This window comes from Myotis myotis, unplaced genomic scaffold (genome assembly GCF_014108235.1).
Source record: "Myotis myotis isolate mMyoMyo1 unplaced genomic scaffold, mMyoMyo1.p scaffold_m19_p_1, whole genome shotgun sequence".
NCBI classification, from domain to species: Eukaryota; Metazoa; Chordata; class Mammalia; order Chiroptera; family Vespertilionidae; genus Myotis; species Myotis myotis.
In genome coordinates, this window is record NW_023416313.1 from 200,788,544 (window position 1) to 200,803,762 (window position 15,219).

General features: G+C 41.8%; 1 protein-coding gene across 12 annotated transcripts in view; it reads left to right on the plus strand.

The window, feature by feature from the left end:
* Positions 1–15,219, plus strand: part of PCNX1 (pecanex 1) — a 172,284-nt gene that overhangs the window by 34,767 nt on the left and 122,298 nt on the right. For 11 of the 12 annotated variants that reach the window (XM_036311608.1, XM_036311602.1, XM_036311566.1 and 8 more), the window contains exons 2-3: positions 4,114–4,322; positions 12,852–12,957. In XM_036311608.1, the coding sequence (XP_036167501.1) occupies positions 4,114–4,322; positions 12,852–12,957 (315 nt within the window). The remainder of the gene's footprint in view (positions 1–4,113; positions 4,323–12,851; positions 12,958–15,219) is intronic. The other variant, XM_036311592.1, reaches the window with a different exon arrangement.

The window sequence follows — 15,219 nt, forward strand, 5'->3', positions numbered from 1 at the left end:
TTTTTATCAGAAACATAAGCAGTTTTATCTTGTAAAAGTTTTTTTCTTCAGGGAAAAAAACCCCTGCTTTTCCATGAGAAGCTGCTTGTTGGTAAATGGAATTCTGATGTCTCTGAAAATCTTTCTTTGAAAACACAGTATTGATATATCTAATTTAATCTATACTAATAAAAGGGTGGGGGATCAGGCTGGCAGGCAGGTGAGTGGTTACCAGCCAGCGGTCTTGGATTGCGAGAGGGATGTTTGACTGCCAACCCCTGTGGGATCGGGCCTAAACTGGCAGTTGGACATCCCCTGAGCGGTCCTGGATTGGAGAGGGTGCAGGCCGGGCTGAGGGACCCCCCCCACCACACACACACGAATTTTGTGCACTGGGCCTCTAGTAAAATATAATAGTGAATAGTAAATACTACTAGGTTTGCTCTTTGATATATAATTTCTAAAACTAAAAAAGAGGTGACCTGACTAGTTTCTCGTTTTTTGGTGTTTGATTTTAGGGGACCAGTGAAACCCATGTAAATGCAGACATCTTTTAAAATTTTCTTGTAATATTACTGAAGCACAGTACAGGGAGGGTTTATGATCCATTTATGATTTGATACTAATATTATCACTTGTGCGGAGATCAGCTGAGAGGCCCTTGAAGTAATGCAGGTAGAGTAGAGAACAAAGTTATACAACAGCCCAGTGTGTACCTATGCACTTTATCTCTTTGCGAAAAGTGAAACTGTTGCAGCACAGCTCAGCTGTCACCTGGAAACCTCAGGGGTAAACTCTGACAGGGCTTAAAAAAACCTGTATAAAAAAACATAGTATAAAATAAAGGGTTCCATTTGTAGTTTGAGTAGGAAATACAAGCGTTCATCATCTGATACTAGTTTTCAGTATGAAATGGTCACATACTTTTTGTTTTGTTTTCAGTCTTTTCAATAATCAGTGTTTAAAAGGAATTCTGTACTTACTATATATATAGATCCTACACATTTTAGTGTGTTTCTTGGCACTCAATTATCTACTGCTTTTGGCAATATGATAGTAGGGAAGGGAGAGTTTATTTAGATCTGTTTTAGGCATTCATCTTTGACTCATTTGTAGAGGCAAATACGATAGACTATTCAATATTAAGTAGTTTCTTTTATCTTTTCCCACGTGAAGAGGCCATTAACATTTCCATTGTCTGCCACTCTCTTTCCATCCACTTGATTAATGTAATCAATCATTTTTATCTTAGTATGGACTACGGTGAACAATGATGGAACTCTGACTCGTTTTTCATTGACAAAATGGAATTGGTATTGTGGTATATAGTAAAACATGCCATGGCATAGGTATAAGAAACCTTGTTTACTTTTGTTGCTTTGATATTATTAAGATGGTAATTTTGACTAAGTCATTCAGAGTCTGTAGGTCTAAATTTCCTGTCTGGAAATGAGTGTGTTGAACTAACTGATCTCCAGGAATTCTAGTTCTTATGTGAACATAACACGTGTAAACCAGCATCATGCAGAATTTTTGTAAATACTCTGAGTAGTATATGGGTTCATATTTGTGTTTACTTTGAATTTTTTATTAATTTGAATGTGTGTGTATGTCTGTGTATTTTCTGCTTAACTTATTCAGAGCTTCTTTTTTTACACAATGAATGCTAAGTTTATTAACACTATAAATTAAACAACTTAGAATTTTAAACTCAACTCTACCGGTTGAAACATTTTACAGTCATTTTTAAGAGATTTGGTTTTTAAAATATGGCTTAAGATCCTTTTAGCATAAATTGCATTTTTAAATTTAGTATTCATTTTTAAGTACTTAAGCTATCTTACAAATTTTTTTAAAGTATTTAACTCTTTTAAACCTGATATTTGTGGATTTTGTAAAATTTTAAATACATTTTTCAGCTTAAAATTATAAGTCTAAGTCAGTTATTCAATGATGTTTTTAATTGGAATCACAGTTTTATTATTTTTTTATTTTTTTAATTTAAATTTATTATTGTTTAAATTATTACATAATTCTCCTTTCCCCCCCATTTACCTCTTCCCTGCTGCCCCACAGTTTTATTTCTTATATACCCTAATATGAATGACTTCTTAATCTAAATATTTAAAAATACCAAATATATACCTATTATGCCCATATCTAATCCAAAAATATTACTCTCCCTCCCAAATAACTTAAAAAGAAAATAAAAAGCACACATTTTAATTACATCCGTATTCTACACCTGCCTGTTTCACCAGGATCTTTTCAATTTTACCATCTCAAAAATTTGAGATTATCTTTCCAAGCAAATGTAGTTATGTTCTCAGATAAATGAAAACATTTGGAATCTAGAGCTATAGACATCCAGTGTGATTTTTTTTTTTCTTATGAATGTGGACATAAGTTGAGTCTAGTTTTATAGTCTCTACCAATAGTGAATCTGAGGCCATCATAATAATAAAATGCCAAGAGGCGTCACGACCAAGATGACCAAACAACTGGTTGCCATGAGGTGGCATTGACCACTTCTCGGTCCCTACGCCCCCCCCCCCCCCCCCCCCCCCCCCCCCCCCCGTGAGCAGGGGCTGGGCGGGACAGGCGACTGGCGAGTGAGCTGAACTGCTGACCTCTTGGTTCCTCCCCGGCCAGCAGGCTCCGATGGATCAGCGATGGTGAATGGGGGAATCAGGGTGGGTGGCGGGAGGACCGGGCTGGCTGTCAGGCCATTGGGATCACCAGCTCATCCCCAGCTGCTTGGGGGCTCAGGCCTGCGGGAAAGCGGGCGCTGGCAACTTCACCTCTATGTGCATGCGCTGGGCTGGCTGCTGATAGAATGTGCTATCCAAGTGCGCTGTCCTTTTGGGGCCGCTCATGCCAGGACGGGTAGGTCCCAGGTGCACCCGGCAGCCTGCATCAGTGCCTCAAGCCCCAGCAGCAGTAGCATCAGCTGCGGTGGTGCCCACGTGAGCGGCCCAAGCAGGCAGCGTGTTCCATCAGTGGCCGGCCCAGTGCACGAGCATGGAGGTGATGTCTCCGGTGCCTGCTTTCCTGCAGGCCTGAGCCCCGGAGCAGCCAGGGATGAGCTGGTGATGCCTGACAGCCTGGCAGCAGAGGCAGCGTTCGGCCTGGGGACTGGCGAACAGGCAGAGGATGGCCCTGATCGGAGGAGGCTAGGCCTAGGGACCCTGCCTGCACGATTTAATCATGCGCTGGGCCTCTAGTACCTTCTATAATAAGTCAAGTGGTCGTGAAGCCTGCCACTCCTGGACTCAAGTCTTCATCACTGAATCCTCAAGTGTGATGAGTCTGTAATCCCTATGTCCAGGATGCTTCTGACCTGTTTCAGTTTAGTTTATTACTTGATTCTGTTCTGTATTATTTTATTTGGCAGTCTATAATTTCTAAGTGTTTTAAGTGTTTAAGTATTTTTTAAAATAAAACATACTTGGGTTTTGCATGTCTCATGTCTTAAATGGTTTTACAATCACAGTTCTAAGGATTCAAATGACAGTTTTAACTTGCAATTTTCTAGAACACAAGGAATGTTTATATCGTTAAAAAATTTACAGAGAGCACATAAACAGAGATTATATATATTTGGATCACAACCCTGTCTTACTCATGTATTATGTAATGTGATACCTTAACTCTCCAGTTGTATATTATAAGCTCTTTGGCATGGACTTCATGCCAGAACTGTCCAGTGGAAATGTACTGTGAATCACATATGTAATTAAAGTTTTTCTAGTAGCCACATTAAAAATAAATAAAAACAGATTTAATTAGTCTTAATAATATTTTATTTAATGCAGTACTATGTTATTTCAACATGTAATCAATATAAAAATTATTGAGATGTTTTACACTTTTTTTTCATAGTGAGTCTTCAAAATCCCGTGTTATTTTATTTACAGTGTACAATTCAGTCGGACTAACCACATTTCAAGTGCTTAATAGCCTCATGTATCTAGTGGCTACTGTATTGGGCAGTGCTGTCTTTTACTTTTGCAACTTAGTAATAGTAACATAGTGTGTGTGACTGTGTATGTTTATTCTTAGTTACATATTTCTCTAACTGAATGAAATATAAGATATTTAAAAATGCACATCTTTATTTTTTTTCTCTCAAAGGCCCTTCCTTCTTCCATGATTATAGTAGCAGTTTATTGTCCTGTGATAGCTGCTGTTTTCATTGTTCTGAAGATGGTCAACTATCGACTCCACAGAGCACTGGATGCTGGAGAAGTTGTAGATAGGAATGCAAATGAGTTCAAAGATCAGCGAGCCAAAGCTGAGCAAGGCAACTGTTCAATCAGGAGAAAGGACAGCAATGGACCGAGGTAAGGTCCCCCATGTCACTCAGTTTGTAATGATGTAGATTCTGCATGAGTACAGTGATGTGATTATTGTGCCCATTCTGTAACATGGTTTAAGGTAGTAATAGATCTTACCACTATAGATACAATGAGTAGTACAGGTTGTCACAGTAGTAGATCACAGCAAAGCTAACTGGCATATCTGTGGGTTAAATCAATATCCTTGGCCTTACTGCTAAATTATATGTTGGAACCATAATAATTATAATTGTATAATAATTATTCATACCAAAGACCAAAACCAATGTAAAATAGTCCAAAGAAATAATAAAATTAAAGCATGATATATAAATCTTAGTACTTACATATTATCCTATATAATAAAAGAGAAACATGCAAATTAACCATCCCTCTGCTACACTCAAGCCACGCCGACCAGCCAATCAGGAGCAAGTATGCAAATTAACCCAACTAAGATAGCGGTGGCCACTAAGCTGGAGTGAGCAGGAGGCTTGGGTTGCCCCCGGCGATGGAGGAAGCCAAGCTTCCCCCTGCCCTGGCCAGTCCTTGGCTCCACTCAAGCTACAAAGTTTCAATTATAGAAGATAAATAAATCCCAGGAAAAGAAAAAAAGAAAAAAAGGAGAGGCTGGGATCTTCAGTCGCTTGGGGGCTTGGCCAGCCTGAAAACAGCCATCAGCCCCTCATCTAGGTTGGCCAGGTACCCCAGCAGGGACCCCCACCCTGAAGGGGGCGTGGTCAGCCTGAAAACGGCCCTTAGCCCCTCTCCCAGGCAGTCCAGGCACCCCAGTGGGACCCCCACCGTGATCCGGGACACCCTTCAGGGCAAACCAGCCAGTCCCCACCCCCACCCATGCACCAGGCCTCTATCCTATATAATAAAAGGGTAATATGCAAATTGACCCTAACAGCAGAATTATTGGGAATGACTGGTCACTATGACACACACTGACCACCAGGGGGCAGGCGCTCAATGCAGGAGCTGCCCCCTGGTGGTCAGTGCGCTCCCACAGGGGGAGCTCTGCTCAGCCACAAGCCAGGCTGATGGCTGCCAGTACAGCGGTGGTGGCAGGAGCCTCTCCCGCCTCAGCAGTGCTAAGGATGTTCGACTGCAGCTTAGGCCTCCCTCCTGCTGGCAAGTGGACATCCCCCGAGGGCTCCTGGGATGCCAGAGGGATGTCTGACTGCCAGCTTAGGCCCGATCCCCCAAGTGGACATGCCCTGAGGGGTACCAGACTGCGAGAGGGCACAGGCTGGGCTGAGGGATCCTTCTCCGAGTGCACACATTGTTGTGCACTGGGCCTCTAGTTATACATATAAATAGAACGTATCTATCTCTTAAACAAATTGTAATATTTTGCTTGGCATTTATAATTCCATTTTTTACTTAATCTATTATAAACTAGAGGCTCGGTGCACAAAAATTTGTGCACTCAGGGCGGGGGGGATCCCTCAGCCTGGCCTATGCCCTCTTGCAGTCTGGGACCCCTTGGAGGATGTCCACCTGCCGGCTTAGGCCCGCTTCCTGGGGGATCGGGCCCATGCTGGCAGTTAGACATCCCTCTGGCAGCCCGGCAGCCCTTGGGGGATGTCCACTTACCAGCAGAGAGAAGACCTAAGCTGCAGTCGAACATCCTTAGTGCTGCTGTGGAGGCAGGAGAGGTTCCTGCCACCACCGCTGTGCTGGCAGCCATCAGCCTGGCTTGTGGCTAAGCAGAGCTCCCCCTGTGGGAGCACTCTGACCACCAGGGGACAGCTCCTGCATTGAGCATCTGCCCCCTGGTGGTCAGTGTGTGTCATAGTGACCAGTCATTCCCAGTCATTCTGCTGTTAGGGTCAATTTGCATATTACCCTTTTATTATATAGGATATTTTTCAATTTCATATTCTCACCTTAGAAACTTAGCTGTTCCTTCTCTAGAAGGAACCCTAAGAAGTCAGTTATGCATATAAGTTCATTCAATCTTCAAAACAATTGTATGAGGTAGATGTTGTGATAATCCCTTTCAGATGTGAAAACTAAGGTGAGAAAGATCAAATAATCCAGAGTGTCAGATCTGGAGTTCATGCTTTTAACCACTATGCCATGTTTCCATTCATTATAATATGCAATATTTCAGGTACCATAATAGAAATGCTATAACACAGATAATGTTTAATGTTTATGTATGCGTTCGAGTACACTGAAAGCCTTTGTTTATCCCTTTTAATTACATTTTTTTCAACACTCACATGATTACCCTGTTTGTTCATTGAACAGATAATTTACCCTTGAAATAATTATGTCCATAGCATTAATCACTATCTAGTTATTTCAGTTATTTTCACATTCAAATATTGATCAATATGATGTTTAGATTTTAAAGGATTAAATTTTTAACCATAATTTAGCTGAGGTAGATTTATTATAAAGTACTAGAGGCCCGGCGCACGACAATTTGTGCACTCGGGGTGGGGGGGAGGGTCCCTCAGCCCGGCCTGTGCCCTCTCGCAGTCTGAGACCCCTCGGGAGATAATGACCTGCTGCCTTAGGCCCGCTCCCGGGTGGCAGAGGGCAGGCCCAATCCCTAGGTGCACCCCCTGGTCGGGCTTGGAGCAGGGCCGATTGGGGAGTTGGGGCGCCACCCCCTGTCATGCACAGAGTAGGGTGGATTGGGAGGTTGCGATGCCACCCTCAGTCACGCTCAGGGTAGGGCCGATTGGGGGGTTGGGGCACCGCCCCCTGTCACACTCAAGGCAGGGTCTATGGGGAGTTTGCGGAGCCACCCCCTGTCACGCACAGAGCAGGGCCGATCAGGGGGTTGAGGAGCTCCCCCCTGTCACTCAGAGAGTAGGGCCGATAGAGGAGTTGGGGCACCACCCCCTGTCACACATAGAGAGCAGGGCGGATCAGGGGGTTAGGGCGCTGCCCTCTATCACCCAGAGCAGGGCTGAACAGGGGGTTGGGGCGCCGCCACTGTCACACTCAGGGCAGGGCCGATGGGGAGGTTATGGCTCTACCCCGTCACACACAGAGCAGGGCCCGTGGTGGGGGGGCGGGTTGGGGCGCCGCACCCTGTCACACACAGAGCCCCAGGGCGATCAGGGGGTTGGGGAGCTCCCCCCTATCAGGCACAGAGCAGGGCTGATCAGGGGGTTGGGGCGCCTTCCCCTGTCACAAACAGAGCAGGGTGGATAGGGAGGTTGTGGCCCCGCCCCCTGTCACACACAGAGCCGCAGGGCGATCAGGGGATTTGGGCGCTGCCCCCTGTCACGCTGATCCCGGTGCCGGGAGACCTCGCAGCTCCACGGATCCCGGTGCTGGGAGGCATATTACCCTTTTACTATATAGGATAGAGGCCTGCTGCATGGGTGGGGCCTGGCTGGTTTGCCCTGAAGGGTGTCCTGGATCAGGGTGGGGGTCCCCACTGTGGTGCCTGGCCAGCCTGGATGAGGGGATGATGGCTGTTTGCAGCTGGTCACACACCCTTCAGGGTAGGGGTCCCCACTGGGGTGCCTGGCCAGTCTGGGTGTGGGGCTGAAGGCTGTTTTCAGACTGACGGGTGACTGAAGCTCCCAACTGCTCCTTTTTTTCTTTTTTTTTATCCTGGGCCAGCTTTAGCTCTGTCCCCACTTCTGAGGCCTCTGCTGCTGAAAGCAGGTATCTGGTGTGTTCGGGTTCTATGATCGAAACACTGTATCAACTCCAGCTCTGAGATCCTGGCTGGCTGAAAGCAGGTTTCTGAGGTTTTTGTTTAGCTTCTATATTTGTAACAATGTTTCACACTGCCAGCTCAGAGGCCGGCAAGGCAGGCGGCGTACGTTGGTTTCCTCCGTCACTGAAGGAAGCAAGCTTCATGTTCGCTTCAAGCTGCCTGGCTGCCGGCTGCCATCTTGGCTGGCAGTTAATTTGCATATCGCCCTGATTAGCCAATGGGAAGGGTAGCGGAGGTACAGCTAATTACCATGTTTCTCTTTTATTAGATAGGATACCTGCTTTTAAGATTTTCCATATATATTGCCAGATTCCAAAGATTTTACCTTTTAATTACAATGGCTAGCAATCAGAGGGCTTCTATTTTGTTCTTTTGGCAACACTCAGTATTTAGTATTTTGACAAAATTGTGATAGAGATTTTATTGTTTAATTTTTCAGAGTTTGGATTACTACAGTGAAATGGAAGTACTTTTCTTGTATTATTGCTACTTATGTTTGTTATTTTCTTAGTTCTCGTTCTATCAGTGTTTAGTTTTTTGCTATTTGGAGAAGATATTTATGTAGGATATTAACTATCTTTTATGTCAAGTACTTTTCTTCAGTTTATAGCATTTTATTTATTTATGAACATCATTGTAATCTATATTTGTCAATGGTGGTAGGATGTTTCTGATGAAAATCTGAGCAGTTAATGGTGCTAATAATCAACAAATTAGTTTGTGAAGTCTCCTTTATAATTCAGATTAGACTCTATCCTTCTTCTTTTCTTCCTTGCCCTGTACCTGGTATATATTTTTTAACAGATGGGGAAATTAAGGTATAAAGGTCGAATTTGGTGTATTGCTTACTACAGTTGACCATTTTGCTTCTGTGAGAATTTTAAACTACTATGTTTTCCGGGTAGTATGTGCTAAAACTCTCCATTGCTGAAAATTGGCAAGGCTTGCCAGTAAAGAAAATTCTTACTCAGCTGTTTTATATGTTTAGCTATATTTAGTATACATGTGGCTGGCTAAGAGTTTGCTTCTAAATTTATTGAGAAGAGAGAAGTATAGTAATTTTGCTAGAGGATTTTTTTTAAGGAGTCATCTATTGTTTTCTTTTTTTTTTCGCTTCCTTAATACCTTCTTCTCACTCAATGTTGGCCATCGAGCATTAATTCTAGAACATTGTTTCTCAGCCAGGGGTGATTGGCCCCCTAAGAGACATTTGGCAGTATTTGAAGATGTTTTTGCTTATCACAACTAGGGGGAGTGCTGCTGGCATCTAGTTTGTAGAGGTCAGGGATGCTGCGATGTACAGGATGGTCCCCACAATCAAGAATTACGTGATCCCAAATGTCAGCATTGCTGACGTTAAGAAACTTGCCAGATGATGGTGTTTATTTTTGGTTTTGAGCTGGAAAGGGAATTTCAGTGTCTTATTTGTTGAAACGCAGTAATGGTATCTTAGACTGTGAGCTTTAGCATTGTACAGATCTGGTGTTCAAATATTTTCTCAGTCTTCACTGTTTTGAGTGCCTACATTCAGGTGTGTGGGAAAACAAAGCACAGATATGATAACACATTGTAGAGCGCTGTGTAAGTGTTATTTTTATCCTCCCTTCCCACTTGAACTCCACATGCCAGTGACTCAGTGCGTGTTGTTTGCTCCTCTGAGACCCTAGCCAAGTTTTTTCACCCTTTGGTTTTTAGTTTTTTTCATCTGTTAAATCATAGGTTTTAAGAAAATACTTCATGAGAAAATGCAAATAGAGCACATGTTTCCATGACTAGAATGTACTACTTAGTAAATATTTGCTTTTATTTTAATTAATAATATTACATTCAGATTATAATCATTTGGACTTGCTGTCAGAAATAATGTATAAAACTAGGCAAGATTGCCCTGGCCCATGTGGCTCATTGCACCAAAAGGTTGCTGGTTCCATTCCTGCCCAAGGCAGCTGCCTAGGTTTCGGGGGGTGCAGGAGGCAGCCAATAGATGTTTCTCTCTTACATCAATGTTTCTCTCTCTGTCTCTCTCCTCTCCCTTCCTCTCTTTCTAAAATCAATAAAAAACAACCTTAAATAAATAACAAAAAACCAGGCAAGATTATCTATCAACTGACAACTAAATAAGCAAAATGTATTTTATTTATTAAATGGAATATTATTAGGCTATGAAAAGGTATAAAGTGCTGATACATGCTACAATATGGGTGAGCCTTGAAAACATTATGCCAAGTGAAAGAAGCCAGTCACAAGTGACCACATAATATATGATTCCATTTATGTGAAACTAGAGGCCTGATGCACAAAATTCATGCAAGGAATTCGGTCCTTGCAGCCCCAGCTTCTTCCAGAGGGTCATCCGGAAGAACATCCGGAAGGTCATTCAGCTGTCTGGTCTAATTAGCATACTATGCTTTTATCATTATAGATGTCCATAATAGGCATCTGTAGCGACAGAAAGTAGATTAGTGGCTACTTAGGCCTTGGCGGGATGGGAAGTGGGTAGGGTGGTTAAAGCTAAAGGGGTTTGCTTTGGTGGATAAAAATATTCTAACATTAACTGTGGTGATGGTTGCACAACTTTAGGAATATACTAAAAGCTGTTGAAGTGCAGAGTTTAAATGGATGATCTGTAATTTATATATCAGTAAAGTTGAAGTATATAAACTAGGCAAACCTATATAAACCGTTCTCTGGTATTGTATATTTTTTCCTTAGTCTTTACCTTGTTCTCCATCTTCTGATTTTCATGGAATCTGACTTAGAGAATGCATTTCAAATTGGGATCTGATAGTTATGAAACCATTAATAAGAACACTAATATGATATTGTGATAAATACTTATCACGATAAGTGTTTCATGGAAGCAACACTTATAAGCAAATTCTATTTTGTCCATATCTTTTGATGGCAGCTGTCAGAATACCCCACCCAAACAGGCTAAGGGAATTATGACTCACATTACTGAAAAATCTATATTTAAGGGATGTCTTCAAATGTGTGATTTCAAAGTGGTCAGAAGGTGTGATTTTAAACAGTCACTTTGTGGTCCTGTTTCCCTTCACCTGACTATGACCTTTTCTTTTCATTGGTTTTTTAGACAGCCTCTCCGTTGTAGTTGTAAAAAAGAAAAAGAAAAAGCAGCTACATTAACACTAGCAGATAGAGATAAATGTCTTTTCTCAACAATAGGATACTCCTGGCCTGATTCAGGCTAGCTTGAGTTGGGTCATGCATGTGCTTATTCTAGAACCAAGCTCTATCACCAAGAGAATAGGACCTGCTGATTGACCTTGGTTAGTAGAACTCACTGCGGATGTGTCAGCCTCACCCAAAGCCATATGAGAGTTTGGGATGGGGTGGTTCATCAGAAGAATTTTGGGTTGCTTTTTTGTTTGTTTGTTTTGTTAATGAAAAGGCTGAATTAAGTGTTGGATGGCAAAATAGTTTATATCCACTATGATGCCTAGCATATATCCTAGAACTTTTATCCTTGATAATAATAGCTAAAAATTATTGAGTACTTAACTCTGTATATGCCAGATAGAATAAATAAAAAACTTTGGACAAAAAATAAGATTATGATAAATTTTAGGCCTGAGTTGTTCTAAAAGTTGTGTTCCTAAAGAACTTTATACATTTTAAAAAAATTGGTGTGATCACTTTTCCTAATTTGGGGGAATCCCATCATCTTTAAGTACTACTATATATGGGGATCTCCCCAGTTTTTTGAACCTAGAACTTTTCTCTTTTATCTAGTTTCTTTTGTTACTATATAGTGAGCATCATTTTATTTAACTTAAGCCTTCTAACTCCTAACTCCTACACACAATTTTAGGTTTCCAGTTGTATAAAACAAGTTAGTATCCCAGTTAAGTGCTGTTAACTTAAAAAAAATACAAATGTAAGTTGCTTGACCAGGATGACTGTTCTTTTGCATGTCCATCATTGTGTCGCACAGCTCAGTCAGACTGGTCCTGAGAGTGGTATAATATCTCATTACTTGCTATGTTTACAATGACCGATTTCTCTTTGCTCTTAGGAAACAAAAGGCAAATCATTTTTTTTCTAGAGTGTTTATATGACACACATCACAAAATATGTACTCTGTTTGGTGTGCCTATTATAACTGTAATTAGAGGCCCGGTGCACGAAAATCTGTGCACTGGTGGGGGTGGGGAGGGGCATCCCTCAGCCCAGCCTGCCCCCTCTCACAGTCCAGGAGCCCTCAGGAGATGTCCTACCTGGCCTCCCTCTGCAGGAGGCTACCGGGCTGATCAGGGGAAGGTGTCGTCCCCATCACCCTGCTGCTGCTGCCACTGCCGGCGGTGGCAGTTGCGAGGCCTGAGCCCCAGGCTTCGCAGCTGCCGGGGCTCACAGCTGCCTGAGACCGGGGCCTCCAAGTCGCCGGGGCTCACGGCTGCCTGAACCCACGGCTGCCATGAGCCCTAGGCCTCTCAGCTGCCTGAGCCCATGGCTGCCATGAGCCCCAGGCCTCGCAGCCGCTGTGGCTTTGTCCTGATGGATGTCCGGAAGACGTTTGCCCTAATTAGCATATTACCCTTTTATTAGTATAGATTAAGGTCAGTTTCTAATGTTGATTGTAGACAATTTGAGAGAGTGTTTGTAAGTATTTTCAAGGAGTGACGTGTTTATAAAATAGTTCAAATTCTTAGGTTTATAAATGAAAAATGATCATTTTTTTTTTTTTTTTTTTTTTTTTTTTTTACCATTTGCTCTATTAAAAACCAGAACCTCTTAGTTTTATAGAAAAAATAATAAAAAGAAAGCCATTGGTGGTGGAATAATGGCAGTTTCTCTCTTTTTCTCATTCTTTCCCACAGTGATCCTGGTGGAGGCATTGAAATGTCTGAGTTCATTCGAGAGGCCACACCACCAGTTGGTTGCAGTTCAAGAAATTCTTATGCTGGCCTAGATCCAAGCAACCAGGTAGAAACCTGTGTGATTTTATTTGGCTTTTTTTCCTATTCCTGATGGTGGTCTCAGAAGTTCTCCTGTCTGTAATAGTCAGTTGGTGTTTATCTTGCTGATTAATAATGTTTTGATTATTTATTAATATATGTTATTGATATTCTTATTTTTTTATTGCTTAAAGTATTACAAATAGTATTACATATGTCTTCCCCCCCCCCCCCCCCCTTGACACTCCCCTGGCCTCCCTTACCCTCCAGTGTCTTATGTCCATTGGTTATGCTTATATGCATGCAAACAAGCCCTTCGGTTGATATCTTACCCCCCTCCTACCGCCCCCCAACCCTCCCCAGCCTTCCCACTGTAGTTTGACAGTCTGTTCGAGGTTGCTCTGCCTCTGTATCTATTTTTGTTCATCAGTTTCTAATGGTCTTTCTTATCCATAAATGAGTGAGATCATGTGGTATTTTTCTTTCATTGACTGGCTTATTTCACTTAGCATAATGCTCTCCAGTTCCATCCATGCCGTTGCAAATGGTAAGAATTCCTTCCTTTTTATAGAAGCATAGTATTCCATTGTGTAGATGTACCATAGTTTTCTAATCCATTCATCTGCTGATGGGCACTTAGGCTGTTTCCAGATCTTCGCTATGGTAAATTGTGCTGCTATGAACATAGGGGTGCATATATCCTTTCTGATTGGTGTTTCTGGTTTCTTGGGATATATTCCTAGAAGTGGTATCACTGGGTCAAATGGGAGTTCCATTTTTAACTTTTTGAGGAAACTCCATACTGTCTTCCATAGTGGTTGCACCAGTCTGCATTCCCACCAGCAGTATACGAGTGTGCCTTTTTCTCCACATCATCTCCAGCACTTGTTGTTTGTTGATTTGTTGATGATAGCCATTCTGACAGGTGTCAGATGTTACCTCATTGTTGTTTTGATTTGCATCTCTCTGATGATTAGTGACTTTGAGCATGTTTTCATATGTCTCTTGGCTTTCTGAATGTCCTCTTTTGAAAAGTGTCTATTTAGGTCCTTTGCCCATTTTTTGATTGGATTGTTTATCTTCCTTTTGTTAAGTTGTATGAGTTCCCTATAAATGTTGGAGATTAAACCCTAATCGGTGATAACATTGGCGAATATGTTCTCCCATGCAGTAGGCTTTCTTGTTGTTTTGTTGATGTTTCTTTTGCTGTGCAGAAGCTTTTTATTTTGATGTAGTCCCATTTGTTTATTTTCTCTTTAGTTTCCAATGCCCTAGGAGCTGTATCGGTGAAGAAATTGATTCGGCATATGTCTGAGATTTTGTTGCCTTTGGGTTCCTCTAGTATTTTTATGTGTTTCCCGTCGTACATTTAAGTCCTTTATCCATTTTGAGTTTATTTTTGTGTATGGTGTAAGTTGGTGGTCTAGTTTCATTTTTTTGCATGTATCTGTCCAATTTTCCCAACACCATTTATTGAAAAGACTGTCTTGACTCCATTGTATGTTCTTGCCTCTTTTGTCAAATATTAATTGAGCATATTGGTTCGGGTCGTTTTCTGGATTCTCTATTCCATTGATCTATATGTCTGTTCTTGTGCCAGTACCAGGCAGTTTTGAGAACAATGGCTTTATAATACAGCTTGATATCAGGTATTGAGATCCCAGCTACTCTGTTCTTACTCAGGATCGCTGCAGCTATTCGGGGTCTTTTTTTATTCCAGATGAATTTTTGGAGAGTTGGTTCTATGTCTGTGAAATATGCTGTTGGTATTTTAATGGGAAGTGCGTTGAATTTATAGATTGCATTGGGTAGTATGAACATTTTAATGATGTTGCTTCTATCAATCCATGAACATGGTATGTTCTTCCATCTATTTATATCTTCCTCTGTCTCTTTTTTCAACTTCCTGTAGTTTTCTGAGAAGAGGTCTTTTACCTCTTTAGTTAAGTTTATTCCTAGGTATCTTAATTTTTTTGGCGTGATGTAAATGGGATTGCTTTTTTAGTCTCTCTGTAAGTTCACTATTGGTGTATAGAAATGCCATAGATTTCTTGGCGTTGATTTTGTATCCTGCTACATTGCCGAATTCATTTATTAAGTCTAATAGTTTTTTGATGGAGTCTTTAGGGTTTTTTAAGTATAATATCATGTCATCTGCGAATAAGGACAGTTTTACTTATTCATTTCCAATTTGGATGCCTTTTATTTCTTCTTCTTGTCTGATCACAATGGCTAATACTTCCAGTACTATGTCGAACAGGAGTGGTGAGAGTGGGCATCCCTGTCTTGT